The sequence below is a fragment of the Tubulanus polymorphus genome, chromosome 7, assembly GCF_964204645.1.
Source record: "Tubulanus polymorphus chromosome 7, tnTubPoly1.2, whole genome shotgun sequence".
NCBI lineage: Eukaryota > Metazoa > Nemertea > Palaeonemertea > Tubulaniformes > Tubulanidae > Tubulanus > Tubulanus polymorphus.
The window spans coordinates 5,621,579-5,645,391 of record NC_134031.1 but is presented as its reverse complement, the minus strand read 5'-3'; the positions used below and the strand labels follow the sequence as shown (position 1 = coordinate 5,645,391).

The window sequence follows — 23,813 nt, the reverse complement described above, 5'->3', positions numbered from 1 at the left end:
TCAAAGGGTGGCCGCCCGTCTAAAACCGGAGAACACTGCATGTAATTATTATCAAAACATATGATTATTATTTTTTTTTTGTAATTCGTTCCAGGGTCACTCTGAGCGGATTGAAACCGAGTAAGAAATACAAAGTGACGATTTACGCTCGAAACGGCGTTTCGAAAATCAGTCGCACAGAATGGGATTTCTACGAGATGATCGAATTCACCACTGATGCAGGCACAGGTAAAAACAATATGTATGAATATATGCCGATGGTTAGGTTTAAAAGGGGTGCGGTCCAGCCCCCTAAATCCACCTTTGAAGTGAACCAGTTTAAGAAACAAACGCTTGGAATTTGTGTTTTTTATTTTCGAAGCGAGCAGCGCGAGGTATCGCTATTCCTTGCTACCGGTATCGATGATATTCGCTCCCGCAGAACGGTAGTTTTTTTTCGTGGTCAAAAGATGTTGTTTTTCCATTGCGGCGTCAGTTCTCGAACTAATGAGAGCTGAGGGTAGTATCACCTGTGTTGGCCACTCATTCAGGTGATACGGATACAGTATGAGAGAGAGAGAGTGAGTGGTATGAGTCAGTAACAGTTTTAAATGATCTACCGCTTGCTATTATATGCTCAATTTATCGTTGCTATATCCAACATCGCGGCCGCGTGTTGCTCAATAAATATTAACCCTTTTTCAAATGTTATCGTTTTTAGCATTCTCTTGCACTTAAAGAGCTTTAATAAAAAAAAAAATCCGGAGAAACTTCGCTGAAATGAAACGTGCAGAAATATGTAGATAATTCACTTTCTATGTTTTGTTTGATGTTTGAAGTGACAAACTATACATGAATACACATGTAACGTGCATCATGCCTGAACCCAGTGTTCTCCATATGCTGGAATTTTAAAGGGGCTGCGTTCATTGTTTAGGGTATGACATCGTGCTTGCTGAACTTTAGCAAGGCTTTCGATCCCCCATAGCTACAGAAAATTTGAGCTTTATTTCGGTGTAATCTTTTACATTAGCGCGATATATTTCTAAGCGATTATCAGCATTGATAGAATGTCGACATCCACTCAGGCAGGGGCAGAGGATATTAGATGAGGTGTTGCTGATTTTCAGAGGGGCGGATGTTAAAAATGAAAGGGATCGCCGCCTTGCTAAAAACTTTCGGGAAAATGCTGTTTGAACCTAATAAACAAATCCGAGACACAGAATTTAGTCAGGTAGAGATGTATCCCGCGCTTTTTTTGAATTAGTTTCTGTTTAGTCTAAATAGATACCAACCGGAGAGGGATACATTCTTTTGTTTGTCTGCCTGCGGAAGAATTTCGTCAGCTGATTTGATACATCAGTTAGTATACTGTTGTTATTGTCGGTCCACAGGCTTGAGTAGGTGTATATCTCTGTAAAAAACAAAAAACAGTCATTTTGCATAGTTTATTTTTTCTAAGGATGTTAGTATTTAGTATTTTTGTTCACGCTGCGAATGTTTAGTGCGCGCGTTTCGTAGGCGAAATCAGTGCATATAGCCGGTATATTCTGAGTACTTGAAATCCTAGTCCTGTCGTAAAAATTGCGCGATTTCAAAAACGACTGATCTTCTGAAGGCTGACTACTTTCCAGTAGCAGCCTGAGGCATATAGCCTGGTTCATCATTCTCTGGACTGTACTAATCGGGCCTTAACATAAGCCGTGATCATACGGAGACGATTTGGCCAGGGCCAAATTGACACGGATCGAGCCCCAATTCAAATTTGGCCCGTGCCTAATTAGAGAGCGCGTTGACGCGTAAACCACTCACTCGATACTAAATAATGAAGCGAGTCACTTCTGGAACCAGTTGCAATTCACACGCAATAATTTGATCCACGCTTAAGATTTGGCTCTGGCCTAGTTCGACATTTTTGGTTGGGCCAAACAGGCTCGGGCCCATTTGGCACCTGTGTAAACAGTTGTTCTGGGCCAAATTTGGCTCAAGTGATCGCGGCTATTGTTTCAAAGCATTTTTTTAGCGAGTGTAACATGAACCTATTCGGCGTAGAAAATGTTTTTTGCATGCGGGCAAATCAAATCGAAAAAGTTAGATGTTTGGGCCCGGAGTAAAGGATTAAATGCGCCGCGCTCGTTGCTTGTTTCCCACAGTTGATAATTCTCGATCGACGTTGATTATTAATCTGACTGCGGGGTGAAATACCATTCATTGTAAATATTACAATATTTTCAGCCGCCGGGTTCCAGTACTGCGCGCGTGTTAGCGTTTACCGTGTAAATATTCCGGCTTAAACTCATAAACCGTATATGGATGTCATGTACTGATTATGGAATCAAGCCGTAGGATCTAATAACGTCCTGAACTATAGAGCTTACTATGCGTTTTACCCCCTCCCCCTGACGTGAGATGCGGGATGGGCTGTTGTTGAGATACAGCCTCGGAGTAGTGAAGTTATGAATGAGAAAACTTGAAAGTTTATTGACGACCATGAAAAATAAATTATAAATTATACATTGCTTGATATTGTCGATAATGGTATAGAATTATATAATATTAAGGATCAACAAAGTTATTTTGGATTTGAATATATCAGTAATCGAATTGAATTGTAACCAGTCTAGCCCCGATATATGATGATGTAGTGCACATCCTCCCAAAAATAATTATTGAAATTTATCAAATATGAAACAATAGTTATGAAATATATTTCATTACAAAATAAACGTCGCAAATTGTGAATTGTTATTTCGAAACGCTAATATTGATGATGTAGTAGTGCACATTGAACCCTTAAAACGCAATACATAAACCCTTAAAACGCATACTATGTATCGATATATATAAACATTATTATAAACGGTTTTTACGGCGTCAAAAAATCTTTGGTATAAATGTTGATGAAGTCCATCTAAACTATCATCCCTGTTTTCATTCAGTCGCGCTTAAAGTCGAATTAAAAGTCTTAGCGAATTTTGACACCATTCGACTGTTTTCAACAGCATATTTCGGAGACACCTGTTGGTGGAACTGGATGAACATGGTTTAATACTAGAGTTTAGAACATTTTGCATATAATGTGCGGTTATCTTCGTAATTGATATTGAAGAAAAAATTTTCATAAGACCAATTGTCAATATTTGTTATTCAGCAGTGGTTTTTGTATGCAGATGTTGTTGATAGGGTTTTCAGTTTATCAGTGCAATGCACTTGGTACGGTCGACTGCTGATGACACCGTGCAACAGTGAACTATGAAACCGTTATCCCCTGTAGTGGCTTTAAGGGGCTTTGCGTCTGCGCCGATGATGTGAAATGGCATTCATTGATTAATAGGATTGTCGACGACTTCTTCCCTAGTCGAACGTTATAGTCTAAGAGGATTAAATCTAGCATTCCCTGTATCAGCCGACCATTACGCGAAAATACCTTCACATCTTCAATAGTAACGATAGTAGTATATGGGGATACGTCGCTTTAGTTTTCTCTGCCGTTTTTTAGGAATCAAAAGAACTATTTATCGTCGGGGCTCAATTAACCGCAATTTACTGGCACTAGCCGCTACAATGCAAACATTCCTCGAAGTCATCTTTGACTCATTTATAAGCCAATAATTATGTTCCTCTGCTTAGAAATCGAGCTTTGTTGCTGCCAGTGTTTACTTCTCAATTTACCGATCTAGAGTGACAATTTACGTCAAGCATCTTTTTTCGATGTCGTCAAAGTCTATTCAACTTGTGCGTTATTCTCTTGAGGATGTCCTCGGTAGCCACGATTTTGCCAGAGCCAAATTGACAAGGGTCCGGACCTAGTCAATTTTTCCCATGACCAATTAGAGAGCGCTTTCACACGCAAACCACTCACTCGAGCGCAGTGAATTATTTCTTGAACCAGTTGCGATTCAAATGCAATAATTTGACCCGTGCTAGAATTTGGCTCGGGCCTGGTCCAACATTTTTGGTCAGGCTAAAAATGCTTGTGCGATCGCGGCTGTCAAAGTCTCTGAAACTGCGCCTTATTCTCTTGTGGATATTCATAGCGTTTTATATTCTGTCCATGGCTCGAAAATGAGTTGATGCGAAAGCCATCAGTTTGATGGCTTCTGAAAAAAAAATAATGCGTTGCGTGTTAGTAGTATCAGAGAAATGGCTGACGGAATTGAAAGATATTCGGATAACTTTCAAGGGGCTTTGTTCTTCGAAACTTCGGAATTCGCGTGACTAAAAGGCCTAGCATCTGCGAGTAACTTACCAATCAAATAAAAAGCGAAACCTTGCAGACGGAACACGGAACTCCGTGATCCGGGGAAACGCAAGAAGCTTGTAGAAATTCTACGGGAAGCATATCGAATTACTTTTGTACATTTCGTTCGTTTGAATTGTTCTCGTCGCTTTTTAAGGAACGGCTGCGCGAGAACGGCATCGAGAAATCGGGTAGAAAAACGTTCACGAGAAAAACGTCGCCGGAGATTTTCGGCGCGCTCGCGCGAAGAAACTTTCGATCGGAACTTGCGCGTCGTCGTCGTCATTCGACGAGACATTCGTTCTAGAACAATCTGGGAACTCGACTACTGCCTCGAAGGGAAAGTTTGTTGTTTATTTCATTTTTTTTCTACGCGGTTGAAACAAACAACCGAAAAAGATAATATATGGTTCTCGAATTGAACAACCGTACACGCTCACAGACCGTGGAACTCTGTTATTGTAAACGTACCTACGTAATTGGGACCGAGTTCAGATATTCGATACGGTATCGATTCGAAGTTATCGTTTTTCCCGACGATGCGCCGGTTAAACCTAACCCAGCAGCGATGAACTATAGATAATAAAAGAATCACTTGAAATGTCACTAGATAACCATAATCATATTTTAAAGTCAAGTAGAACTTTGACTGACGCATGGGGGGAATTTTTCATCGCTGTATTCAATAGATTTTTGTATTCAAACATTTGCGTCATACCGATTGAAGTCGCGTATGTTATTATGGTTTAAACTGCTTATTTTCGTAATTAGCTATTCAATCGGGTACAAAGGAGTTTTTTTCGATTCGATTCGATTCGAATAATGCGGATTCATTTCGCTACCTACCGATCTGGCTGTCAAACCTGTACCGTGTCACCGGCAATTTACATTCGTTCGCTTAACATGACAGACACGAAACATGTCTGTTGATAGTCGATATTTATTCGACGTCCCTTTGTGTCATCTGTCATCGCGTAAAATTAACGGCTGTTATACATAAGAAAATTACTCTATTTTCCTGCATTACCTTTAAATATTGCATTCAATGAGATTTACGTCATTTTTAAGACACTTTTCTGGTTCTCATACTTCCATGAGACCCTTATTCTCGTACTGACTGACTGTGTGTGTCTGCCTTTCAATACTTAGTCTCATTGATGGTGGGTTGTTCTTGATGGAACTTGGGTACAATGTTAGTAGGGGGGTCTAGTTGTGTCACCTAAGGCAGAACTAGACACTAAAAACTCCGGTTTTCAATGATATGACATTGAAGATGACCTTCTATCTGAGTAATGGGGTTGAAATTCGAAATGTTGTTTTGACAAAATTTAGCTATTGGCCCTTGATACAACATATCCAAAATGCAATGGGAACTAACGCATGAGAATTTCGGAGTTTGACCTTGTTGCGCCTGTGCCTTGTATATAATTCAACCCAAAGAGCGCCACTCAAGATGTTATAAGCAGGCTTACGGTTCCTTTATCCCAGTGGGGAGAGAGACAGAAGAACTGGCTTTAAATCCACTCAGCCACTGCCCCTTGCTGTATGCAAATTCCAAATTGCAACTGCGCAACAATTCATTTCACTTGAACTGTTTTTCTTTTATTTCTAGCCGCCAAAGATTTGAATGTCGGATCGACGATCATCGACGGACAATTCACGTTGAACATCGGATCGCCGAAACTATCCGGCCAGATCGAAATGTTCGAGATACGATATTATCCGACCGAGCATCCGGAAAAAGTGGCGTCTGTTCAAACGAAAGTCGCGAAACTACCGTTCAAGAATCTGACTAGAAATACGCAATACGCGTTTCAGGTAAGGATGCCCCTATTGCTTCATTATGGTGGCCACTGTCCTGGACTCAGGAATCAGAAAAATCTATCAAAAATCTAGTAAAACTCAAGGAATTTGACACATTTTTTAAAAGACCTGGAAAACTCCAGGGAATTTGGATGATGCTATTTGACCCTGTGTTTCTTTTTTATTAGTATGCGATTCAATGAAAGATGAATGAAACATAACATTTTAAACCTAGTAATATCTCTGATTCACCAAGGGTAATTTTGTGTAATCACATGGAAAAATCAGGGAAAACTCTCTGGGGATTTGTAAATGGCCACACCCTGAAAAAGATTTGGATGTTGCTGGAGTCATTGATAGTTACCAATTTTTATGAGGCCAACATTTTTCTGCTATTTCGGTGTGTCAAATGAAATGAAGTTTCAGTATTGAAGGTTTGATCGTGCACACTGAGTAATGTTTTGGTAATCACTCAGGTATCTAATGGGGATTGCTCCAGATTCGAACGGTAGTTTGGGCCATCGAGCTGTCTAGCAGATGACACTCCCCTGGGTCGTATAGCCGCTGCTTTTGAAATATTACCGAGAATTATGAGACGTATTTAAATATGCATTCCGATTTATTCAACCTTGTAACCGATTTATCAAGGTGGAAATTTTCTTCTGAATTTTTGCTCGTAGCTTTTCTTTCGTGCTCTCTATCTGTTTGGATTTTATCACAGCGAAAGGTGTTTAGCCCGCCAGCAATGAATATAAAGATCAAATGTGACTTCGGTGAAAGAAATCCGGTTACCAACGCGCCGCCGAAGAAATTTTTCGAATATATATCCGATCGATTTTATTTCGTATTTCCAATCGGAATTCTAATCGGTTCACTCAGTTTGGAGATATCGGCTGTTACATATCGATGAAAGTTCTCGACACTCCCTTGGAAGTTACGGCGAAGCCTCGGGCTCGTTTCGATATTCGTTTCGACGAGTAAAAAGTTACACACACACGCGCGCTGAAAAAGTATTGACGCTTTATTTTAGCTACGCGTGAAAATCGCTTAAAGACTTTTAGATCAGTTAACAATTAAACGCGCGCACCTCTGAAGGCATGTTCATTGAAGTCGGTTCGTATAGACGTAAGCGTTTTCGACGGGTATTCTATCTTTTTCTCGTTTAACTTGATCTAGTCGAATAAAATTTTCGATTGGTTGCTCATCGTAATCGATGTAAAAAAAACCAAAAACAACACGTCGTGCCACGGTAGTTTCTACAGCGAGGAGGGAGGTACGTGTGACGAATAGGCTAAAAACGGCCTACTCGAATATCCTGCGCATCGATCGCGATTCGTAAATCGGGAGACAAAAAATTGTTGCCTTTTATGTCGTCGCGACGAACGCCGCGGGTGAATCGGAGGAAAAGTTTTTTTCCGGCGCGAAGTTTTTCAAACGGGTGTGTAATGCAAGATGAATCTGGGGAGGTGATTCGATTTCGAGTTTGCTCATGTGTGATATTATGTCGTGTGTCGTGGAAGTCAACTCCATAGGTTACGAACGGTCGATCGAATTATGTACATTGCACTTATGTTTAGTGTGCATTACCAGTAATTGAGAAAAATTTGACATTTTACGCTTTAGTGCGAATTAAACCGAAACTATTACTCCGCATATTTCTGTTCGTCATCGCTTTAGGCAATGTATATATCGCCCATCTCAACCGATGCAAAAATCCTCAATTACGCACCTTCGCGTATGCAACCGATATCCCAATTCCAATTTTATCGCGGATTATATTTCTTCGACTTTGGGTGTGTCTCAGCGATAACGTTTTACGCGTAACGTAAGCGTATAACGTTTAATGTTTTTCGCGCCTGGATTCGAAATATTGAAATGATACGTCGTCGCAGTGGAGCGCGTCTGCTATAAGTAAATGCGCGTGTCGGGTTTTTTGAATGCTGGTTGTAATACGCGCCCCGAGGGCTTAGACGCAAAAATCCTGCATGCAACATGAAAACATTAATCACGCGATCTTTACAAACTGTCGACTGTTTCCTGATTTTTTCTTTACTTGTTGCATTTTTGATACTGGCAATCCATTAAAACAGGGAAGAGACACTTTCCATTAGAATTCAGCCTTCGTGCAATCCTAAAAAGCTCCTTACTTTTCCCGATTTTTTACTTTTTTCGCCCTAGTGAGAAATATAGATTTTATTGATTTGGTCTCATGAATATGAACTTTTTTCTCACATATTTTTCGCTTTCACCTTGTCACTACCAGAGCTGTTAACTGTTCCTGATTGTCAGTATTCCAATACTATTTTGTCCCGAGATCTACTTATTGAATTCATATGATATGTACTAAAATGTGAAAGATGTTGCTGAGGCTTTTACCATTGATTACCGATTTTCTTACATATTTCGATGAATGCCCCATAACAAAAATCAAACTTGCTACTGATAGCACTTGATAGTACTGATCATAGGTTGGGGCAGCCATGCTGAAGAGAGCATTCTGTCTTTATGTTGAACAGTTCAATCATCGATTCGTTTCTCGCGTATTCTCTTCAGATTCGATACAAGACGAAGAACGGCGGCTGGTCGGACTTCAGTTCGGTGCACTATTTCAAGACGGGCGTCGACCAGGCGGCCGACTCGACGCCGATGGGCATCATCGCCGGATCCATCGTCGCCGTCGCGGTTTGCATCTCGATCGTCATCATCATGATATTCATATTCACTCGAAGGTAAGCAGTGTCGTCATACGATTGGGGTACCGGCAGACACCAGATGGCGCAACAATGCGCTCAGTTATAGATAGTGAAAATAAGTCCATTTTCAATGGACTTTGAACTGGATTCTTTGGCTCCTATATTGAAATTTTGTTATCAAATGTACATACGATTGGCGTCTCCAATGAGTGTATGGTTTAGTTTTACTGAAAAAAGATTTGCTGATGAGAAAAGTTGATTCGAATATACTTGAAATGTAGAAGAAATTGAAGTGTGGTAACCGAGTAACCGCTAGTGAACCTGGCGGATATTCACCTGTCATACGTGGAATCCTCGATTGCTACACTAGTGGTGCTGGTACCCCATTACGAGGGAGAGAAAATTCAATTTTCTTTTCTCGTTATTAATCGCGCTGTAATTATTCGAATGTTATTTTTCTCTCGTTTCGAATAAACGCTCGGCACACACGGTAGACGGCCGCGAGATATATTGTTGCTAAAATACGTTTCGCTGTAGGCTGATTTTAATTACGCACCTCGATCGTATTCGATGAAATCGATAGATTAGATAGTATTAGATGATATATGAACCGAGTATGAAATGTTGATTTTTTGTCGTATTTTAGGAATAACCAAGGTTGTAGCGAAAAGAATCCTGGAGATTGCGATAACCTGCAATACACGAATAGTAAGTTTTATGGACAGAAAAACCATCCTCACAAAAATATGCATCTTAATGTTTTTTGGGCTACAGTGCTAGCTCAATCCCGGTGATAATGAAGAATAAGTATTTCTAAAGCTGCCAACTGTTCCTGATTTTCAGTATTTGCTACTATTTCATACCAAGAAATACTGATTCGATTTGTTTGATGCGTACAGAAATATGAAAGATGCAACTGAGGATCTTAGTTTTGAGAAATGATTAATTCGAACATTTTCTTTCATATTTCAATGAAATGTTAGCGAACAAAAATTCAATTCATTACAGCACTTTTCAGAGGTTGGCAGCCCTGATTTTTTTTCTTTAATTTTCATTCGGAAATCCCAGTTATCATCGGGATAGGCTATTCTACACGGCTTGAAAAAGATTTTTTTCTTCATAAAACTGGATCATCAAATTCAGACTCGATCCAGTTTTATGAAAAAGAAAATACCGACTTCAATCAATACATGTCTCGCTGCAAATGATGTTTTTGAAGCATGAAAATCAGTAACATATTTCTCTACGTATATGTTTAAGTATATATATATGTATTTTTATATATATATAGTGTATATGATAGCAATGCATGATTGTTAATGATGACGATTGTAAAATACACGGCGCAATTTTTCTCTGATGCCGGATCGATACGACCCGTGTGTCTGCTCGACTGACTCTGAGTGTGTTCGTGCTCGACTATGATTTAAGAAGCGTCGACTCAATTCAGTTTCACGTTCATTTTTATAGAGCTGTCAAATCTCTATCGAGTCTAAATCCAACAGTAGGATGAGAAAAACTGAAGTGTCTTTTCTGATTATAGAAAACAGTTGAAAGCATATCGTTTTATTCAGTATCGAGTGAGTGGTTTACGCCCAAATCTGCGCAGATTCGGTCCAGGCCAAATCATCTTCGTGTGATCGCGGCTCATGGAGTCGGATGATCTGGTATGATTAGATGGTCGTACACGATACCTGATGATATTTTCATGAAATGTTACGTCATTCCGCGAAATTGGCCGCAACGCGTAATCGATGCAGCTTTTAAAAATTTGAGGTTCGCCCGAGCCTCGAATGCGAGAAGTTAATGAAACTGTCACATCGTCGGTCGCGCGCGGTGTGATTGATCGCGGCCGGTTTTTTCAGGCGTGCGCTGGCCAGTTACTTTTCCACCTGCCTGTTAATATAACTTCAATGATCGATGGTTCACTGGTTGCAGCGTCGTCGTGTCCCCCGTGTGTGTATATGTCGGTGTGTATGTACGCGGTGTAGCTACTCGTAGTTGTCAGGCGGAAAAAAAAAACAGCGACTCCGACAACCAGAAATACATGTCAAGACGACGACTACTGTGTTGCTTAGAAACCGAGCAGTCCTGCGCTATATGAATGGTCATTTCCTGAATGACAGCCCCATGACTAGTGCTTTCGCTCGCGTTTTGCAGTCGAGTAGTACTTAACCGTGAATGCCGAGTGCTGAAAATTTCCCGGTGTCCCAGCCCTCTCTCGAACTGTTCCATTTCGGTCGCTTTCGACGCGAGGTTATCTGCTGGAATAATGCTGTATTGGAAAACAGTACCGTTCCATTTTGGTTGCTTTCGGTTCAAGGTTTTGTGTTGGAATAGCGCTGCATTAGAAAACAGTACCGTAAATGAAATTCGATGTATGATCAACAGGTGTCAAGGATTCAATGATGTATGTAAGAGATGGGTCGCACACCTAGTTACTGCAACCGACCTATATAACATGACCTACTTGTGCCTCAAAGCTGACCTATGCCCAGATTGAAGCCCAAAAAGTTTGTTATATTAGTGATTCGACCAAAGGATTAGAATGGTCTTCAAGATTACGAAGAGTCTTTCTGACTGGTCTCGTCAATCCAGGGGCCATGGGTGCAAAGCCTCGCTTTCTTGGGCAAAAGTTTCTTTCCCCGTAAGGAAACACGAAAACTGGGACTTGCTTGTACTGCCCTTAGCGGTGCTCAACCAGTTGAGGTATTTCAGGACAACAATCTTGAAGTCGGATTGTACAACTTGCCCCACATTCTAGGAATCGGCTCTAGATCACTCATCGAATCCGACACGGTTCATCTCAGTACGAAAAGCTTTTTAATTCTATTATGGCTGAATATGCCTGAAATTCTGATCAGTATCAGGGAGTCTGAATAAACGACCTGAATTATTTTCACCTGTTGCCGATGGTTTTATTCTGTGAAGCCTCGCGTGTAGGAGCAGACAGCGTTCGCTGCGTAGTTGTAATCCGTCGTTGATGATCGATTTGAGATTTATCTCCCGTCGATACTGATCAATTATAAGTGTATTATAACCTCATGTGACGGTGTAATACGCTGATCAGTTGTCCTCAGAATCTCGGCTGCTGCTTGCTGGAGTTCTCGTGGTTAATTCGGCTCGTTTGATTTAACCTTTATCGAGTGTTTTTACATAAACCAGATCTCAAATTAAATGATCAAATTGACGATCGATCGATTTTATCAAATCGATAATGAGCGACGATCGCTCTGAAATGTTCAGTTCCTCCGAGGCTCTCACTCTTGTAGGCGATTTGGATCGTCGATTCTTTATTCGAAACGACGGAGAGAAAAAAACCGTGCAAACTTTTTCTAGGTATTCGCAGTTCAGAAATGTCCGTCGCGGTTTAGCTTTTGTGTACTTAAAACAAAAATATAAGCCTAAATCTAGTCGTTTAACAGGGTTCTTACGGGTTTTGGAAAATGGGAATTTTTTCCAGGCCCTGGGAAAAGCTATGGACATTTTGTTATTTTCTCTATGGTTATATTTTGAAAAGGTATGGGAAAATCATAAAATGGTCTTAAAATAAAATTTCCCTTCTATTTTGAATTTTAGGCTATATGCCTTAATGTCTTACTACACATTTGATAACAAACCTTATGAAAACACTTCATCAATTGTATTGATAATTGGCACTTAATTGCTTTGAACAGACCTTCACATTGCCTGTTCTAGGTTGGGTATGTGTAACTTAAGGGTATGGAGAATTTATGATCCGGGTATGGAAAAGGTATAGGGAAAATAAAAAACCCATAAGAACCCTGGTTTGCGGGGAAAAGAATGGACCAAGCATGTGCTGTCATGATATCTGAGCTAAATTGGGTCATAATACCCAACTTCAGAATGGACCAATTCATTTCAGTGGTCCAGTGATATTCGAATTGGTCATCATTTTTTCCGTTTCTACCTATCTGTCGTGTGAATGTCTCGGAAGGAGATTGAAAACGATTCTCAATAAAACGAGATCAAACTAACACTTCTCTTTGCTAACATCATCATCATCATCGTAAAATGTGTACATGTGTTTTGTGTATGTTTAACAGCTATTGGAAAGGGCCCGTTGAGTGAGTAAACAAAAAAAGAAACAGTTCAAATATTAACTGGTTTTTTCCGATCTATCGGTGGTTTCAAACTCTCTCCTATACGATGATGCAGCATCCATCCTAGTCTCGATAATTTTATTTGTGAAAAACTGCGTGACAGATCCAATCTTATAATGTAGAGAGAATAAATACCTCAATAATAACGAACAACAGTCCTGAAAATGTTTCCTTGAACTGGTAGTTTATTCGATGCTTCCACTATCTTCAGGAATACTGATTTTTCAACAGAACTTGTGAAATATATATATACAATCTGGAACAAATCATAAGTGATACAAACTAAGGGAAAATCAGTATTCCTGAAGATGACTATTAGAATATAGTCGAATAAACTACACTAGCGCTGGTAACATTTTCGCACTGTGTTTTTAGTTATTATTGTGGGATTCTCTCTACATTATCGTCGCAACACGTTTATTTAGCGTTTTATCAATCGTGATCTAATCTTATAAGGATGGTTACCGTATCATAAATCACACCCTTCCTAGGTCCTCTACTACGGAACACACACACACTCACGTATCTTTTTCTTCTGTAAAGAGTATTACCACTTTAGATATGTATGATTGTCGCTAATTTCATATATATATAAGTGGGTCTTCTCTCGTGGCAATTAATCTATGGCTAACTTATTGTATTTCTATTTGCTGTAGTTACACAGTTATCATACGCTAATTTTTCGTGGTTTTCTGGTTCGCACAGTTGATGATTTCGTTGTTTGTTTCACACACTGTTCACCACAGCACACACCATCGGAATCAATGTGTCACTCATTTTTGTGATTGCGTAATCATTGTTTTTTCATATTTTTGAACTTTCTCTTAGAGACTTTTATGATATAACATCCGATTTTATTTTTGTATATTTCAATGACTTATGAACGTAGATTTTCGTCCCGAACTAGTATTCTTCGTTGTTTCGACATTACAACCTAAATCTTGTAATGCTCCCCGTTCGGGCTAAGTTTAAAGGTCTCCGGGGGCCAGTTATGCGACAATAGATTTCGAGTTTTAGAAAAACTGAATGGTGTAAGTCTTTTACGTCGGTAGTTCCTGGGGCCAGTTGCACAGTCATGACTTAAGTCCAAAAGTGGTCTTAAATCTTTAGACTGGTCTTAAGTTGTTGAAGACCAGTCTAAGACCAACTTAGTTCTATAGCCAATCTAACAACTTAAGACTGGTCTTAAGTTGTTAGATTGGCTATAGAACTAAGTTGGTCTTAGACTGGTCTTTAGTCTAAGCCATGACTATGCAACCGGCCCCTGGTTTGGAACCTGATCTTGTTGACGAATGCATTATTTAGAAAGAAATGAATTTACTTCTTTTGCGTTTGGTTACTGTCGCGTTGACCGGGTGAAGGAACTCATGTTGAAGTGCAATCAGCTCCACCTTACTTTCTTATCCATCTTTAACTAGATTACCTCGTTAATCCTTACACGACTTCCGTTGGCGGAGATTTCCCCTCATTTTTGTGCAAATAACCACCAGATTTTTCTCCCTCGCACTTTTTTGTGACATTCTGATTCGATTTCTTTCGTCCACCTCTTTTTAGGATCATGCACGGGGAAGTGGCCCTATCTGAAAGGTGATTATCCATATATTACGTCTGTCTACTACCCTTAATATTTCGTCATTTAGCGCGTCACGCTCACCGTCGCGTTCATCCCTTAAACGTAATCCAATTCATTTAGACGCATAACAACATGCGCTCATCGGATGATCTTGTTTCTCTCGAGATAATCCGTTTTACTCGCGATAATTCGTTTATCGCGATATATATTCGTTTATAGGTAATCTTATTGAAGATTGCCTGCACTACGACGAAGGGTCGGGTACTATATAGTCTTAACTAGAAAATTGCGCACTTAACCCTGTACGGATCGCCGAGCTAATTATCATTACGAGGCTCAGGCCAATTCGAATGTAGTCTCTATCTCGTAAGATTATTGGGTTTAGGTGGCGCTACCGTTCGTTTATTATTGATTCATCGTTTCGTTTCTTTTCACATGGCTAACAACAGTGCACTGTCACGTAGAACCGAACGGCAGCTGTAAGTTTCTACGAACGACGCCACCTGGTGGTCTTTCATCGTTTTCTTTATAATCGATGTATCGTGTGTCTCTGTCTGATTGAAGTAGCCACCAGGTGGTGCTAGTCGTCCTGTTTACTCGTTATACAAGCTTAATCCTTGAATATACTTACCATCGGGGTAGTTGATCACGATCCGGGCTTGTCGGTAAAAAATAAGCCGACCAGCTCGGATCGACGTACCCTCTTAGTTATTCTCTTTTACTAATAGATATTACATTTTTGATCTATTCTTCGACTGCTTCTCGCGATTAGAATCTTAAAAGATCCATTAAATGGTTAAATTATTAATCAATAAACTCTAGGAAATGAAAAAATCATGTCCGATAGTTCTTTCAATATTCAATTAACCAGTTCTTTGAAAATACTGAACGCAAGATCGATTTATAGCTGAATAATAGCTGCATGATTGTTGAATATTAATATTTTATTTCGTTCCTTCCATTATATTGTACGTCGATAATTCCTTCAGTTAGCGTAGTAAAATAACGCCTATATGTACCGTCGAGTAGAGTTTGGGAAACCGATGATTCATTTTGAAAATTTGCATGATCTGAATTGTATATAATTCTTAGCAGACAGTGCTGGTAGAAACCCAGAGATTTCTGCTATTTTTCTAATCCATTTTTCGAGGGTCGTGGGTCTGACTGAGCCACAGGCGGCTGTTGAAGCAATGAGGAATATTAGTTCAATTTCTTCATTAATTGGTTCCATTATTTATTTGCAATGACCGATATTATGTTCGCTAGTAGTCATTAAATATTTCATATCTATAACTTAGTAGTGATTCCAATTTTGTGCTACATGATCTCCCGTATCGCTATTTACTGTTTCGATACTAATTTTATTCTAATTTATGCAAATTTTATGCCTATCATAGTATTTTTAAATCGGAAGTTTGTTTGTTATTGCAGTGACGGTTCCGTTGTTCACGTCTCCCGGTTCCATACGATCGTACGTCGACCCGCACACCTACGAAGACCCTCATCAGGCGGTGCGCGAATTCACCAAAGAAATCGACGCGTCCCACATCACGATCGAATCCGTTATCGGTGGAGGTAGGTCTATTTACTAAATGAACTGTCTTAAGTTCAGTTTATTTTGAGGGTTCGTTAACCTTTTCAGTGCTGACTATACCCTAAAGTGCTGGAGTTAATTTGAAAATTTCTAAAAAATTACTTATAACATCAATACACTGCAATGCGGTGTACTAGCAAAGTTCACTGATTAATACACCGCACTGCAGTGTAGACCCACTGAAAAGGTTAAGGGCTATTTTCACGGACTGTAAACTGATGTTACTTAGATACAATGTTATATCGTCATTCCCTCTTCCCTCTAGTGTACCCTGGTTATGATTTTAAGTGAGTCCGAAACAAAAGACTGATCTTAAGTTGTTAGAATGGTTATAGACCTGCTGGACTGTGCAGTTCAATATCAAATACCATGTATTTCATATAGCTTGGTCATGCTCAACCTTTTGTTTTTTCATACCCCTATTGAGCATGTACGTTGAGTAATTCCCTAGGAATACGGTTTTTTAACGGGTGCTGTATATGAAAACTGAATTTGCGGTATCTGATCAATTTGTCGGGTTTTGCGGTTTAGAAACATTTGTTTCATTGCGGTTTTCTGTTTCAATCTTCAGGCGAATTCGGGGACGTTTGCAAAGGTAAATTACGCATCCCGACGCACATGGAAATGACTGTGGCCATCAAAACGTTGAAACCAGGCGCATCGGAGAAAAACCGTTTGGACTTCCTGACGGAAGCGAGCATCATGGGACAGTTTGAGGACGCGAACGTGATCGCGCTGGAGGGCGTGGTTACCAAAAGTAAGTCGTCATGTTATTGATGAAAAAAGCAAAAGTCAGGGAATTTTCTTTTCTTTTAAGAAGTCAGGGAATTTTGTAAGAAAAAGCTAAAAATCAGGGAAAAGTCTATATTGAGAATGCTAGATCGGGCGTTAAAGTTAAACAGTTTCCCATCTATGTTTTACATATTCGACTGCGTCAATTGATTGGATTCTTAGCAGATCAAGTCAGGGAAAACAGCGCGCGTGTCCGGGAATAACCGGGGAAAGAGCAAGTTATAGGTGGCCACCCTGTTAAAGATCATCCTAGGTTGTCCAGATTTGAATTATTGAGCGTTCTACAAATAGAAGAAGTCGTTTCTCTAACAGCCTTATCAATAGCGTCTGTTGAAAAAAATATGATCCTTCTCCGCCTGACAAACCGGAACGTTTTTGCTTATTAAAGATCTCTCCTTGATGAAGATGCATTTAGGGTCTTAGAAGATGATAGCGTCGAATTCTTTTTTCGTTTGAGAACTGTTAAAAGGACATTAGGGAATTACCAATTACGGGCTTAGCGTAAAGCTTTTAAAGTCAATGAAAGCTTCGTCGTCGTCGTCGGGCAGTCGTATAATCTGACTGTGAACGCGCATAAATCCTGATCTTCTCTTCGCGACGGTTTAAATCATTTCTTCATCACCACGCGCTCGTTATGATAATTCATACGGCAACTTTTCCGCATGACGCAACTAGAACGGGATCGCTTTTACTTTTCCAGGGTCCTTGCTATGACTCCTCGATTCCTTAAAAATGTCTTTTAAACGGAAAATGCTTTCAAGGGTGCTTGGAACTCCTTCAATTTGAGCAAAATGCCTTAAACTCCTTTGAAACTCCTTCATGTTTGAAAAAGAGGCAATTAGAAATTTTTGTCTAGTTTTAAGTCGTACAGTAGACTACCCCTAAATCGATACAGTTGGGATTCGTTTTTACCCTATTAGGGGGTTTCCAAATTAGAAATCGAGTTTAGGTAATGTTTGAAATAAAAATGTGCTGACGAAAACACTGAAATGGTTTACAGAGATAAACTACCGATTTAGGAGGAGTCTACAGTAATTGGGATATGAACGCGATGGAAATTTTCTGCCTTATCAAAGCTCGTTGAAAAAACTCCTTACACCCAGGAATGGCGGATCCGTAGTGACCCTGTTTTCACATCTAGCACGCGCGCCGGAAAGATAAGCGAATCCTGTCAAGTTGGCGCGAACTCGGCGGCGGCGCGGTGATGACTTGCGCGTTTATACCCCGGTGACACGTTAAGAGCCAGCGAACGTGCGCGAGAGCGCGTCACCCCGTTGTTATCAGACGCAAAATAACAAGCGAGACTAATTACTCTCATCCTGACCGCCGCTGCGACGTAAATACGGGGCCCGATGACTCATTTATCGTCACGGTGAAAACAAGCGACAACTGTTTTTGATGTTCACTTTGTTTTCTCTCCGCAGGTCATCCGATAATGATAGTTACCGAATACATGGAAAACGGTTCGCTTGATTCGTTCCTTAGGGTGAGTATACAGTATACGCCGCCGTTAATAGCTACATTCGGCTAATCACCTATCTTATTCTTCTACGTCTGTCTCTCCCCGGCTTAGCTAAACAAATGCGGAATACTGATAAGCTCTTTCTCGATAATGAATTAAATGCTTTCCCCAGTACATATAAAACCTTTGTGCCTTAGAAATAGGTGCCGTCAAGGATTTATGTACGTATGCACGGTATCCTCGCAAATGCTGTAAAGTCTATGTAGATAATTCCAGTGAGTTAAGGGCTAGTACCATAGGAAAGAAATTTAGTATCCTAAAAAGTAAATCCCACGAAAAACTAAAAACAAAAAGATTTGCGTGGGCATTTCATGAGAGGGAGCAAAACAAAAGCGAGGACGAGGATTTTGAAATCAACTACCTCCACTAAGGAACACAGGGGCAGTTTTAGTGACTGATCACTGTGATTGGCAGCACTTAATGCCTCTCCTCTTCAGTGACTGACAGTTTTGGGAAAAAAAGATCATCGACTAATATCGGATAAAAATTCACTTTTGATTCATATATTACGAGCCCACTTCAGCCCACTTCAATCTTAAATAACATCCTCTAGAATAAGCCTCCTTTCATAATTGATCGTCGAACGGGCTCGGGGCCCATTTGGCAGGATTATGAACGGTTGGCCCGGGTCGAAAACGCTTGTACGATCCACGGCTTACAATATCCGTTATGAGTTACGGTAATGGTATTCACCTATGTAGGGGTTATGATGAAAATGGTCGCGCCACGCCGAGAGTTTCATTTTGTTTTATGCCTATTTGTTGCTCCGAGGTCGTTTATTCGCGTTCGTCTAGATTATCGTTATTTTCAACTTTTGACTCCCGGTGGGGGAAGTCGATCTGTGAAATATTCGATAGGAAATGATAGATGAACACGCGCCCGCGCCTGAAAAAAGTCGCGACGGTCCATTAACCGCGGATCGGAATGTCTTCCTGTACCGGCGATTAAACGAAGCAACCACAAATTTACCGACGACGATGCTATGAAAACATATTATACTCAACGTCGTAAATCATCAATTTCGTCCTGTGCCGTGTAGTTAGTTGGTTGATATGATCAGATAAAAGTGCGGCCCATGCTATACCCATCGGCGGGCGCGCGTGTGAGCGGTTATGATACATAATAAAAATGCTACTGCACAGATATAATAAATAATTGGGAATATAGGAATATACGTAGATCGTCATCGGCACTCATCGCTAGTTTAATGGTCGCGGTGAATTATATCAAGTCGGTATGGATAACAATTTTTAACGATAACACGACGCGTTAGCGGAGATAGATAGATGGATAGAGAGATGTGATGCATTAAGAATTCGCCCGGTAATGTTTTTATGTTTTATGACTCGGCGATGATATATAGCGAGCTGCCGGTATTCCCGAGCGCGCCGTCGGAAAATCGTATTAGAAAGCCATTAATTCGAGACAGGTAACAGGAAGTTATGTTAACCCTTTCTGCCGTAGCAGCGTCCTTGGGCTCGACGTTTTCCGACGCGAATCGGTCTCGGTAACCGTCGTCTTAATGATGTCTGTGGATAGAAGCGCGATAGATGATATGTTTAATGGACTGTAAAATGATATCGATCGGCCGCTCCTACGAATACGGAATTGATACGATAGAGTTTCTAGAAATCCTTGATATTCGAAGCGGTTTGAAAAAATATGAGGACTTCGACTTCGGACCTGGGGCTGGCTCGACACACAAATATTCAAATCGTTTAGGATTACCAAGGGTATATTTAGGGGTGGGTTCTTGGAGTCTTACCAGATATATTTTTGAGGCAGATTAATAAGAAAAATGCATTCTGGCAGCACCTTTTTGATCCCTTACTAGAATTTATGTAGACATTGGGCTTTTGTTTTACAGAAATTGCTCCATTTCAAGTTTCTTTATGCCAAAATGGAGCCCTTTTTGCAGTCCCCATTTTGCGAAATGGGTCTTTACCTCCTCAGGGGCTAACCGAAGTCTCACGAAACCATTTGGATCTACCCTGATAATTGGGCTCCGACATATACTCTTCGATTACTGCGCTGCGCTGTCGGCATAACCGCAAACATGCAAATCTGATGCCATTTACAGCCCACGTACTGTCGAAATACCTCCGACAATTTCGCAGTCGGTTTCCGTAGCCCCGAAAAAAAGTTTAGTGGCAATTAAGGAAACGGGAATGACTGTGTGTACATTGCTAAGAGGTAGACAATTTTATGTGATTAGTTGCAGTAACTCATTCACATGTCGCTATTCATCATCATCTATTTAATTATCCCCAGTTACTTGGCGTTAATGTTCAAAGGCAGATTTAACGGCTGCTCTGAATTCAGCGCTCCGCTTTCTGCCGCTATATCCGTCCTCGTCGTCGTCGTCATTCTCCGCGTGTTTCGATGCAGCGTTAATATCGATGACGACATCATTGTTTATACGGCGTTAATTCTCGTAACATCGATTCTTTGGGTTTTAAAAAGGTCTCACTTTCAATTGGAGTGATATGGTTTATATGTTCTGATAGCACTCGTATCGAAGCGACACTGAAATGCCAGGTCAGGTCGTGTGGGCGTAAACCCCGTACGATACCGTCACCTCTTTGGGCTAGATTTGGTTTCCAAAGACAAGTATCGAATGTCCAATATTATTTGAAGTAAAGAACCACAATATAACTGTGACCCTTTGGTTAAGGATAATACCAGTCTTTAAAACTAGGACGGGTGCTGGCAAACCCTGTTAGCCTAACCGTGGTTAGTGGTGGCTTATCTGCGTTTAGGCTAACCAGCTTAGAATAAGAGGCCACACGAAGACAATGGTTAGCTAACAGCGCTTTCTTGCGTCCATTTATGCCCAACAACACTTTACTAACCACGGTTAGCACTAACAGGGTTTTCTTTCAAAGTCCGTCAATCAGTCCCATATGATTCGGATCTTTTCAATAGCACAAATCGACATATTATTTCGTGAGTCCTTGGGGGACCGGGCGCGCGCACGAGAATATTCTTCGCGACAGCGTCTGAGTATCTTGTGGCATCGAATTACGGTCGATGTTTGGTTTAGAGCCAGTGCTCTTTTCTCGGAGAGCTGTCACTACAATTACCAGTTTCGGTTAATACGTTTATAAACGCCAACATGTGTGTGACGCGAATGGCATTAAATGACCATTAACACCATTCGTCGTCGCGCGAAAAAATTACCCGAATAAACTTCGCGGTTGCGGCGTAATAGCTTTTCGGTCAACGGCGGGCGCGCGCGGGCACATTGTTACGGTTGTCACGCTCAGATTTATTCCGCGTCGACGAATCGGGCGGCTATCGAATCGCGATTCAGATTGCCCGTCATCGATCATTCTCGGCTGTCACGGAGAAAATGATTAGAAATTACGGATATTAATTGCTTGTTGATATCGGGCCCCGGCGCTAGACGAAATGAGTGCCTGAGAACGCGGAGTAACTCGAGTGTACGTCTTGTTATATTGCCTAAATACAGTTAATAACAGTTAATTGAACGCCAACTTGACAGATAGCCTGCGCTGCTATATAGTCGCAGTTTAGCCATGTAAATAAAGTTGACCTCGATATTAGAAACCTATCGTCATAGAAAATCGCTATTGTAGCCACGAATTTTTTCGCGGGATCGAAAAATCGTATCCAGTGAGCTGTGCTTAACCGTTACAGTACATCTACACTTCAGTGCGGTGTATAAATCGGTGATGGACTTTGCTAGTACGGACCCTACTGTCTTAAGTCCTGGTGGTGCAAATGGTGTTTTGACTCAGAATAGTTTTCTAGAACTACAACTCTGTAAATCTTTCAGTGCAGTGTATAAATCGGTGGTTGGCATTGATAGTAGTACACAGCACCGTGGTGCATTGATGTCATTAGTAAATGATTTTTGTCTCGATTGAAAGATGACAGCACCTGTCAAACATCATGAAATATTAGTAACTGCATTGCACTGAGGTATAGATGCACTAAAGCGGTATGCCCGTTATTCAACGCGCTGGGGAGGTATTTTTCAAAAATGTTCAATTCATCTCCAGCGCTTTAGGGTGTTAATTAGTCAGCACCGAAAGGGTTAAAGATATTTACAAAAAAACCTCTCAATCACAACTACGAGAGACAGCTCGTTCCTTTGTTGCCTTTATGGCGTGCGGTTTTGTGCCGAAAATACAAGTGTACTTGCGACTCATTTATTTACCGCGCGAGGGAACAATGATTATTTACTCGCGCGGGCGATGAGGTTGTTATTTTAATACCGTCATTTTTTTCTGTCGTGTATTAACGCCTGCCAATATCGGGTTATCTATGACCATCTGATCGCCCGTATAGAACTACCGTAGTGACTTCGATTATAAGTACTCTCCATCAAATGTTAAGCGGTCCCGCTGTCGGAAAATATTTTGATAGCCTGACTTATAAAATGGTGAAGGGCCAACTGCTGCCATATGCAACGACTGGCGTATTTATATGAATAAAACATCTTTTGTTTGAACACATTTTATGATTTTATGATAGCGATTCCTAAAAAAAAAAAAAGGTACGATACTGGAGAACCTCTTCATATAACACAATACCATGACAATACCATGTAGCGAACAAAATATTTCATGTTTTATATATTTCTTACTGGAAGATAGGACTTGGATTATATTAAACAACTGATTCGCTGGTCCACTGAAATTGGATTTTTTATCTACCGTATTGGCCTACGGTGATTCGAAACACAGAAAAATGTCTTCGCAGTTTTGTCTCTGTCTAGGGTTGCGATCAATCATGAAATTGACTTAATTCAAAAACCATTAATCAACCTCCAAAAAGGTGATTAATCAGCTGAAAAGACTACAATCTATCTCGGTTACCAGTGAATTTGATTGGTTTATGGTAATTGATGAAAAGTGAATCCAGACTGGCTTTGATTTTGAAATTTTCTTCGTAAACTGTGCTGCCCAATTTTCAGATTCCCTTAGCCTGGGTCCGGTTTCATAGACTGGGTATCGAAGTTACCCCTAGGGGTGTAAATCCTCAAACTACTAATGAGAAACCGAGGTTATAACTGACAAATTTCAAAATCTTTCCGGCGATTATTTTGCTTCCACATCTACGAAACTCAGCCCCGGTTTTTAAACCGAGGTGGTAATTAAACTCGGGTCATTTAAGTCAACTACCTACTGGAACAGCATAACATACCGTTCACGAAAAGTAATCGAGTGTTCGGGCATTTTTGCGCATAGTTCTAAAAACGGTTTTCTTGTTTTTATGTATTTTGTAGAATAACGACGGTCAGTTTACGGTGATGCAACTCGTCGGAATGTTGCGAGGAATAGCTAGCGGAATGAAATACCTCTCGGAAATGGGTTACGTACATCGGGTAAGTGGAAAATTTCATTGCAGCATCGAAAAAAGGCTTAACTCTTTCAGTGCGGTGTATGAATCAGCGATAGATTTTGCGAGTACACCGCGCCGCAGTGTAGACGCACTATAGTGGTATTCCCGTTATTAAACACACTA

General features: G+C 40.5%; 1 protein-coding gene across 1 annotated transcript in view; it reads left to right on the top strand.

The window, feature by feature from the left end:
- The window catches only part of LOC141909381 (ephrin type-A receptor 7-like), a 33,327-nt gene that overhangs the window by 378 nt on the left and 9,136 nt on the right, over nt 1-23,813 (top strand). The window contains exons 2-9 of the mRNA XM_074799828.1: nt 95-228; nt 5,832-6,037; nt 8,576-8,751; nt 9,362-9,423; nt 15,844-15,987; nt 16,578-16,763; nt 18,223-18,284; nt 23,575-23,673. Coding sequence (XP_074655929.1) covers nt 95-228; nt 5,832-6,037; nt 8,576-8,751; nt 9,362-9,423; nt 15,844-15,987; nt 16,578-16,763; nt 18,223-18,284; nt 23,575-23,673 — 1,069 coding nt within the window. The remainder of the gene's footprint in view (nt 1-94; nt 229-5,831; nt 6,038-8,575; nt 8,752-9,361; nt 9,424-15,843; nt 15,988-16,577; nt 16,764-18,222; nt 18,285-23,574; nt 23,674-23,813) is intronic.